The sequence below is a fragment of the Oncorhynchus keta genome, chromosome 20, assembly GCF_023373465.1.
Source record: "Oncorhynchus keta strain PuntledgeMale-10-30-2019 chromosome 20, Oket_V2, whole genome shotgun sequence".
Lineage (NCBI taxonomy): Eukaryota > Metazoa > Chordata > Actinopteri > Salmoniformes > Salmonidae > Oncorhynchus > Oncorhynchus keta.
Genome location: NC_068440.1, coordinates 44,805,568 through 44,815,853, shown reverse-complemented (window position 1 = coordinate 44,815,853; position 10,286 = coordinate 44,805,568). Strand labels below are relative to the sequence as shown.

General features: G+C 45.8%; 1 protein-coding gene across 1 annotated transcript in view; it reads left to right on the top strand.

Annotated features, from left to right (window-relative positions):
* LOC118381542 (CUB and sushi domain-containing protein 2-like) overlaps positions 1-10,286 on the top strand; it is a 1,147,246-nt gene that overhangs the window by 1,009,866 nt on the left and 127,094 nt on the right. Inside the window, 4 exon segments of the mRNA XM_052473074.1 lie at positions 2,334-2,519; positions 4,285-4,479; positions 6,472-6,645; positions 6,894-7,067. Coding sequence (XP_052329034.1) covers positions 2,334-2,519; positions 4,285-4,479; positions 6,472-6,645; positions 6,894-7,067 — 729 coding nt within the window.

Here is a 10,286-nt window from a genome sequence, read left to right as displayed (position 1 = left end):
CTCGATTGGATTCAGGTCTGGACTTTGACTTGGCTATTCTAACACCTGGATATAATTATTTTTGAACCATTCCATTGTAGATTTTGCTTTATGTTTTGCATCATTGTCTTGTTGGAAGACAAATCTCCGTCCCAGTCTCAGGTCTTTTACAGACTCCATCAGGTTTTCTTCCAGAATGGTCCTGTATTTGGCTCCATCCATCTTCCCATCAATTTTAACCATCTTCCCTGTCCCTGCTGAAGAAAAGCAGGCCCAAACCATGATGCCGCCACCACCATGTTTGACAGTGGGGATGGTGTGTTCAGGGTGATGAGCTGTGTTGCTTTTACGCCAAACATAACGTTTTGTATTGTTGCCAGAAAGTTCAATTTTGGTTTCATCTGACCAGAGCACCTTCTTCCACATGTTTGGTGTGTCTCCCAGGTGGCTTGTGGCAAACTTTAAACAACACTTTTTATGGATATCTTTCAGAAATGGCTTTCTTCTTGCCACTCTTCCATAAAGGCCAGATTTGTGCAATATACGACTGATTGTTGTCCTATGGACAGAGTCTCCCACCTCAGCTGTAGATCTCTGCAGTTCATCCAGAGTGATCATGGGCCTCTTGGCTGCATCTCTGATCAGTCTTCTCCTTGTATGAGCTGAAAGTTTAGAGGGACGGCCAGGTCTTGGGAGATTTGCAGTGGTCTGATACTCCTTCCATTTCAATATTATCGCTTGCACAGTGCTCCTTGGGATGTTTAAAGCTTGGGAAATCTTTTTGTATCCAAATCCGGCTTTAAACTTCTTCACAACAGTATCTCGGACCTGCCTCGTGTGTTCCATGTTCTTCATGACGCTCTCTGCGCTTTTAACGGACCTCTGAGACTAACACAGTGCAGGTGCATTTATACGGAGACTTGATTACACACAGGTGGATTGTATTTATCATCATTAGTCATTTAGGTCAACATTGGATCATTCAGAGATCCTCACTGAACTTCTGGAGAGAGTTTGCTGCACTGAAAGTAAAGGGGCTGAATAATTTTGCACGCCCAATTTTTCAGTTTTTGTTAGTTTTTGATTTGTTAAAAAAGTTTGAAATATCCAATAAATGTCGTTCCACTCCATGATTGTGTCCCACTTGTTGTTGATTCTTCACAAAAAAATACAGTTTTATATCTTTATGTTTGAAGCCTGAAATGTGGCAAAAGGTCGCAAAGTTCAAGGGGGCCGAATACTTTCGCAAGGCTCTGTACGTTGTTTAGAAATGCTCGTGTGAAGGCTTCTCGTGTGAAGGCTTCTCGTGTGAAGGCTTCTCGTGTGAAGGCTTCTCGTGTGAAGGCTTCTCGTGTGGAGACTTCTCGTGTGGAGACTTCTCGTGTGGAGACTTCTCGTGTGGAGACTTCTCGTGTGAAGGCTTCTCGTGTGAGACTTCTCGTGTGAAGGCTTCTCGTGTGGAGACTTCTCGTGTGGAGACTTCTCGTGTGGAGACTTCTCGTGTGGAGACTTCTCGTGTGAAGGCTTCTCGTGTGGAGACTTCTCGTGTGGAGACTTCTCGTGTGGAGACTTCTCGTGTGAAGGCTTCTCGTGTGGAGACTTCTCGTGTGGAGACTTCTCGTGTGGAGACTTCTCGTGTTTATGCCGTATTGTAAACAGGAAGTTAGTTGGTGACCGTGACTTAACTGAAGAGCGCAAGTTATAAAATGATGTTGTCACAGTCAAGTTACATTTGTTATTTCAACAAATGAATAGTTGGAAATGATATATTGACTGACTGACGTTTTGAGAAGTGACATAATCTGAAGACTTGAGGGTAAATTATTGACGCGAAAAACACAATAATTATTAACTATGAACTGTTAATGGAATTTATTTTATTTCTGAAAAGTAGTTCAGTCCTTAATGGAAGATATTGATTGTTTAATGGAAGATATTGATTGTTTCCCTCGCTCTCTCTCTCTGTCTCTCTCTCTCTCTCTGTCTCTCTCTCTCTCTCTCTCTCTCTCTCTCTCTCTCTCTCTCTCTCTCTCTCTCTCTCTCTCTCTCTCTCTGTCTCTCTCTCTCTCTCTCTGTCTCTCTCTCCCTCTGTCTCTCTCTCTCTCTCTCTCTCTCTCTCTCTCTCTCTCTCTCTCTCTCTCTCTCTCTCTCTCTTTCTCTCTCTCTCTGTCTCTCTCTCTCTTTCTCTCTCTCTCTCTCTCTCTCTCCCTCTGTCTCTCTCTCTCTCTCTCCTCTCTCTCTCTCTCTCTCTCTCTCTCTCTCTCTCTCTCTCTCTCTCTCTCTCTCTCTCTCTCTCTCTCTCTCTCTTTCTCTCTCTCTCTCTCTCTCTCCCTCCTCCTTCCTTCTCTCTCCAGTGATGGCCTGTGGGATGCCTAAACCTCCAGTCAACGGTAGTATAGTCGGGCAGGACTTCACTCTTGGTGCCAGGGCCATGTACCAGTGTAACCCTGGCTTCAGATTGGCCAGTCCCCTGGCCGTGTCAGTCGTCTGTCAGTTGTCTGGGAGGTGGAGCCCCAATGAGGCCCCGCCCCGCTGCATACGTGAGTAGTCCTCATTGGTTGGAGTTCACATTTGTGAGTCCTCGTTTGTTGGAGAACACCTATAGTGATGCCTCATTGGTTGGAGAACACGTATAGTGATGCCTCATTGGTTGGAGAACAAGTATAGTGATGCCTCATTGGTTGGAGAACACGTATAGTGATGCCTCATTGGTTGGAGAACACGTATAGTGATGCCTCATTGGTTGGAGAACACGTATAGTGATGCCTCATTGGTTGGAGAACACGTATAGTGATGCCTCATTGGTTGGAGAACACGTATAGTGATGCCTCATTGGTTGGAGGACACGTATAGTGATGCCTCATTGGTTGGAGGACACGTATAGAGATGCCTCATTGGTTGAAGAACATGTATAGTGATGCCTCATTGGTTGGAGAACACGTATAGTGATGCCTCATTGGTTGGAGAACACGTATAGTGATGCCTCATTGGTTGGAGAACACGTATAGCGATGCCTCATTGGTTGAAGAACACGTATAGTGATGCCTCATTGGTTGGAGAACACGTATAGTGATGCCTCATTGGTTGGAGAACACGTATAGTGATGCCTCATTGGTTGGAGAACACGTATAGCGATGCCTCATTGGTTGGAGAACACGTATAGTGATGCCTCATTGGTTGAAGAACACGTATAGTGATGCCTCATTGGTTGGAGAACACGTATAGTGATGCCTCATTGGTTGGAGGACACGTATAGTGATGCCTCATTGGTTGAAGAACACGTATAGTGATGCCTCATTGGTTGGAGAACACGTATAGTGATGCCTCATTGGTTGGAGGACACGTATAGTGATGCCTCATTGGTTGGAGAACACGTATAGTGATGCCTCATTGGTTGGAGGACACGTATAGCGATGCCTCATTGGTTGGAGAACACGTATAGTGATGCCTCATTGGTTGGAGGACACGTATAGTGATGCCTCATTGGTTGGAGAACACGTATAGCGATGCCTCATTGGTTGGAGGACACGTATAGTGATGCCTCATTGGTTGGAGAACACGTATAGTGATGCCTCATTGGTTGGAGGACACGTATAGCGATGCCTCATTGGTTGGAGAACACGTATAGTGATGCCTCATTGGTTGAAGAACACGTATAGCGATGCCTCATTGGTTGGAGGACACGTATAGTGATGCCTCATTGGTTGGAGAACACGTATAGTGATGCCTCATTGGTTGAAGAACACGTATAGTGATGCCTCATTGGTTGGAGGACACGTATAGTGATGCCTCATTGGTTGAAGAACACGTATAGCGGTGCCTCATTGGTTGAAGAACACGTATAGCGGTGCCTCATTGGTCCGTTCTCATTGGAGCATGGGTTCCCAGAGGTAAAATGGAGGCTACATTTCCTCCAACATTTGTACTGATTTAGAATACTTTTTATAACAAGTTTTGATTCAGCATTACAGTGAGTTGTGACAGGGTTCAGCCCCGGGACCATTTCAGATTATGTCTCTGCTTAACGTGTTAATGTACCTTCTTCACTGTCCAAGAGTTCATTAAAACAGATTCCTGTTGAGATCCAAGAATGAGATATCACTGCCAAGCATGTTTAGCTTAGAAATAATCTCACTAAGAAGATTATACTCTCTATTTTTATGATTTTTTTTATTTACAATGTTACTGTGACCATAAAATAAAATAGCAACTTTTGTCACGTTATGACAGACATGGCTGATACACCAGAGAGGTTAGTCATTTCTGACCTGTGACCTATGTGTATCTGACCCCTGACCTTTGCAGCTGTGACTTGCCCTGACATTGGCCACGCTGAGGTGGATCACGGGAGATGGAGGCTGATCTACGGGTCTCAGAGCCAGTACGACGCCATGATGATGCTCATCTGTGACCCCGGATACTACTACAAGGGTCAGAGGGTGATCCGTTGCCAGGCCAACAGCACCTGGGACTACCCAGATCCCCGGCCGGCCTGCGAGAGTGAGTCGGAATCTACATCTTCCACAACGCATTGTAGAGCTGTAAAATCGGCCATTTTATTTTCAACCAAGTTATGCTTTAGTTGATTTCGCTTGTTCACGATTACAGTTACCATGGAAATGCTCATTCACCTGATCAATGGGTTTCTGTTGAGAGAGAAAGATTAGCCTTGTTGAACGCAGAGAGGAGAGAGAGAGATTGGCATTGATGAACACAGAGGAGAGAGAGAGAGATTGGCCTTGATGAACACAGAGAGGAGAGAGAGATTGGCCTTGATGAACACAGAGAGGAGAGAGATTAGCCTTGATGAACACAGATAGGAGAGAGAGATTGGACTTGATGAACACAGAGAGGAGAGAGAGAGATTGGACTTGATGAACACAGAGAGGAGAGAGAGAGATTGGACTTGATGAACACAGAGAGGAAAGAGAGATTGGCCTTGATGAACACAGAGAGGAGAGAGAGAGATTGGCCTTGATGAACACAGAGAGGAGAGAGAGATTGGCCTTGATGAACACAGAGAGGAGAAAGAGAGATTGGCCTTGATGAACACAGAGAGGAGAGAGAGATTGGCCTTGATGAACACAGAGAGGAGAGAGAGATTGGCCTTGATGAACACAGAGAGGAGAGAGAAATTGGCCTTGATGAACACAGAGAGGAGAGAGAGATTGGCCTTGATGAACACAGAGAGGAGAGAGAGAGATTGGCCTTGATGAACACAGAGAGGAGAAAGAGAGATTGGCCTTGATGAACACAGAGAGGAGAGAGAGAGATTGGCCTTGATGAACACAGAGAGGAAAGAGAGATTGGCCTTGATGAACACAGAGAGGAAAGAGAGATTGGCCTTGATGAACACAGAGAGGAGAGAGAGAGATTGGACTTGATGAACACAGAGAGGAGAGAGAGAGATTGGACTTGATGAACACAGAGAGGAAAGAGAGATTGGCCTTGATGAACACAGAGAGGAGAGAGAGAGATTGGACTTGATGAACACAGAGAGGAGAGAGAGAGATTGTCCTTGATGAACACAGAGAGGAAACCTTCATCCAACAAAAAGGATGACATCAAAACCCAATGAAATAAACCAAGTTGAACATATGAATGTGTCCCTCCCCTCCTCTCCTCCCCTCTCCTCTCCTCCCATCTCCTCTCCTCCCCTCTCCTCTCCTCCCCTCTCCTCTCCTCCCATCTCCTCTCCTCCCTTCTCTTCTCCTCCCTTCTCTTCTCCTCTCCTCCCCTCTCTTCTCCTCCCTTCTCTTCTCCTCTCCTCCCCTCTCTTCTCCTCCCTTCTCTTCTCCTCTCCTCCCCTCTCTTCTCCTCCCTTCTCTTCTCCTCCCCTCTCTTCTTCTCCCATCTCCTCTCCTCTCCTCCCCTCTCTTCTCCTCTCCTCCCCTCTCTTCTCCTCTCCTCCCCTCTCTTCTCCTCCCCTCTCTTCTCCTCCCCTCTCTTCTTCTCCCATCTCCTCTCCTCTCCTCCCCTCTCTTCTCCTCTCCTCCCCTCTCTTCTCCTCTCCTCCCCTCTCTTCTCCTCCCCTCTCTTCTCCTCCCCTCTCTTCTTCTCCCATCTCTTCTCCTCTCCTCCCCTCTCTTCTCCTCCCCTCTCTTCTCCTCCCCTCTCTTCTTCTCCCATCTCCTCTCCTCTCCTCCCCTCTCTTCTCCTCTCCTCCCCTCTCTTCTCCTCTCCTCCCCTCTCTTCTCCTCCCCTCTCTTCTCCTCCCCTCTCTTCTTCTCCCATCTCCTCTCCTCTCCTCCCCTCTCTTCTCCTCTCCTCCCCTCTCTTCTCCTCTCCTCCCCTCTCTTCTCCTCCCTTCTCTTCTCCTCTCCTCCCCTCTCTTCTCCTCCCTTCTCTTCTCCTCCCCTCTCTTCTTCTCCCATCTCCTCTCCTCTCCTCCCCTCTCTTCTCCTCTCCTCCCCTCTCTTCTCCTCCCCTCTCCTCCCTTCTCCTCTCCTCTCCTCCCTTTTCCACTCCTCCCATCTCCTCTCATCTCCTCAGTAATCTCCTGTGGGGACCTGGGCACTCCTCCGAATGGTAATAAGATCGGGACTCTGACGGTGTTCGGAGCGACAGCCATCTTCTCCTGTAACACAGGCTATACGCTGATTGGTTCCCGGGTCAGAGAGTGCATGTCCAATGGCCTCTGGAGTGGATCTCAGGTCCAGTGTCTCGGTAAGAGAAGCAGAACCAGCTAGAGACAGTTACAAACACATTTAACGAGTGCAATCCCATTGTGTATTTCAGCGTCTCTTTAAACATTAAAGCTATTTTCACAAAGAACCGGACATCGTGTTTGGTCAACCATTGTGTTTTATTTTAAGGCTATATATGTAGGACCTATTTATGACAAACAGAATATATCCCTGTATGCATATGTGACTGTATCCTTCGTCTCTCTCTGTTCTGTCCCTCGTCTCTAGCGGGTCACTGCGGTACCCCTGAACCAATAGTGAATGGTCAGATCATAGGAGAGAACTATAACTACAGAGGTAGTGTGGTCTACCAGTGTAACCCGGGATTCAGACTCATCGGGGTGTCTGTACGCATCTGTGAACAGGATCACCGCTGGTCTGGGCGCACCCCTGTCTGTGTCCGTAAGTACCCAGAGATAGTGGCTATGATATGGGTTAAACAGTAAGTACCCAGAGATAGTGGCTTTGATATGGTACCCAGAGATAGTGGCTATGATATGGTACCCAGAGATAGTGGCTATGATATGGTACCCAGAGATAGTGGCTATGATATGGGTTAAACAGTACCCAGAGATAGTGGCTTTGATATGGTACCCAGAGATAGTGGCTATGATATGGTACCCAGAGATAGTGGCTTTGATATGGTACCCAGAGATAGTGGCTATGATATGGTACCCAGAGATAGTGGCTATGATATGGTACCCAGAGATAGTGGCTATGATATGGTACCCAGAGATAGTGGCTATGATATGGGTTAAACAGTACCCAGAGATAGTGGCTTTGATATGGTACCCAGAGATAGTGGCTATGATATGGGTTAAACAGTACCCAGAGATAGTGGCTTTGATATGGTACCCAGAGATAGTGGCTATGATATGGGTTAAACAGTACCCAGAGATAGTGGCTTTGATATGGTACCCAGAGATAGTGGCTATGATATGGGTTAAACAGTACCCAGAGATAGTGGCTATGATATGGTACCCAGAGATAGTGGCTATGATATGGTACCCAGAGATAGTGGCTATGATATGGGTTAAACAGTACCCAGAGATAGTGGCTATGATATGGGTTAAACAGTACCCAGAGATAGTGGCTATGATATGGTACCCAGAGATAGTGGTTATGATATGGGTTAAACAGTACCCAGAGATAGTGGCTATGATATGGGTTAAACAGTACCCAGAGATAGAGGCTATGGCATGGGTTAAACAATAACCAGAGATAGTGGCTATGATATGGGTTAAACAGTACCCAGAGATAGTGGCTTTGATATGGTACCCAGAGATAGTGGCTATGATATGGGTTAAACAGTACCCAGAGATAGTGGCTATGATATGGGTTAAACAGTACCCAGAGATAGTGGCTATGATATGGGTTAAACAGTACCCAGAGATAGTGGCTTTGATATGGTACCCAGAGATAGTGGCTATGATATGGGTTAAACAGTACCCAGAGATAGTGGCTTTGATATGGTACCCAGAGATAGTGGCTATGATATGGGTTAAACAGTACCCAGAGATAGTGGCTATGGTATGGTACACAGAGATAGTGGCTTTGATATGGTACCCAGAGATAGTGGCTATGATATGGGTTAAACAGTACCCAGAGATAGTGGCTATGATATGGGTTAAACAGTACTCAGAGATAGTGGCTATGATATGGGTTAAACAGTACCCAGAGATAGTGGCTATGATATGGTACCCAGAGATAGTGGCTATGATATGGGTTAAACAGTACCCAGAGATAGTGGCTATGATATGGGTTAAACAGTACCCAGAGATAGTGGCTTTGATATGGTACCCAGAGATAGTGGCTATGATATGGGTTAAACAGTACCCAGAGATAGTGGCTATGGTATGGTACACAGAGATAGTGGCTTTGATATGGTACCCAGAGATAGTGGCTATGATATGGGTTAAACAGTACCCAGAGATAGTGGCTATGGTATGGTACACAGAGATAGTGGCTTTGATATGGTACCCAGAGATAGTGGCTATGATATGGGTTAAACAGTACCCAGAGATAGAGGCTATGATATGGGTTAAACAGTACCCAGAGATAGTGGCTTTGATATGGTACCCAGAGATAGTGGCTATGGCATGGGTTAAACAGTACCCAGAGATAGTGGCTATGATATGGGTTAAACAGTACCCAGAGATAGTGGCTTTGATATGGTACCCAGAGATAGTGGCTATGATATGGGTTAAACAGTACCCAGAGAAAGTGGCTATGATATGGGTTAAACAGTACCCAGAGATAGTGGCTATGATATGGTACCCAGAGATAGTGGCTATGATATGGTACCCAGAGATAGTGGCTTTGATATGGTACCCAGAGATAGTGGCTATGATATGGGTTAAACAGTACCCAGAGATAGTGGCTTTGATATGGTACCCAGAGATAGTGGCTATGATATGGGTTAAACAGTACCCAGAGATAGTGGCTATGGTATGGTACACAGAGATAGTGGCTTTGATATGGTACCCAGAGATAGTGGCTATGATATGGGTTAAACAGTACCCAGAGATAGTGGCTATGGTATGGTACACAGAGATAGTGGCTTTGATATGGTACCCAGAGATAGTGGCTATGATATGGGTTAAACAGTACCCAGAGATAGAGGCTATGATATGGGTTAAACAGTACCCAGAGATAGTGGCTTTGATATGGTACCCAGAGATAGTGGCTATGGCATGGGTTAAACAGTACCCAGAGATAGTGGCTATGATATGGGTTAAACAGTACCCAGAGATAGTGGCTTTGATATGGTACCCAGAGATAGTGGCTATGATATGGGTTAAACAGTACCCAGAGAAAGTGGCTATGATATGGGTTAAACAGTACCCAGAGATAGTGGCTATGATATGGTACCCAGAGATAGTGGCTATGATATGGTACCCAGAGATAGTGGCTTTGATATGGTACCCAGAGATAGTGGCTATGATATGGGTTAAACAGTACCCAGAGATAGTGGCTTTGATATGGTACCCAGAGATAGTGGCTATGATATGGGTTAAACAGTACCCAGAGATAGTGGCTATGATATGGGTTAAACAGTACCCAGAGATAGTGGCTATGATATGGGTTAAACAGTACCCAGAGATAGTGGCTTTGATATGGTACCCAGAGATAGTGGCTTTGATATGGTACCCAGAGATAGTGGCTTTGATATGGTACCCAGAGATAGTGGCTTTGATATGGTACCCAGAGATAGTGGCTATGATATGGGTTAAACAGTACCCAGAGATAGTGGCTTTGATATGGTACCCAGAGATAGTGGCTTTGATATGGTACCCAGAGATAGTGGCTTTGATATGGTACCCAGAGATAGTGGCTTTGATATGGTACCCAGAGATAGTGGCTATGATATGGGTTAAACAGTACCCAGAGATAGTGGCTTTGATATGGTACCCAGAGATAGTGGCTTTGATATGGTACCCAGAGATAGTGGCTTTGATATGGTACCCAGAGATAGTGGCTTTGATATGGTACCCAGAGATAGTGGCTATGATGTGGGTTAAACAGTACCCAGAGATAGTGGCTATGATATGGGTTAAACAGTACCCAGATAGTGGCTATGATATGGTACCCAGAGATAGTGGCTATGATATGGGTTAAACA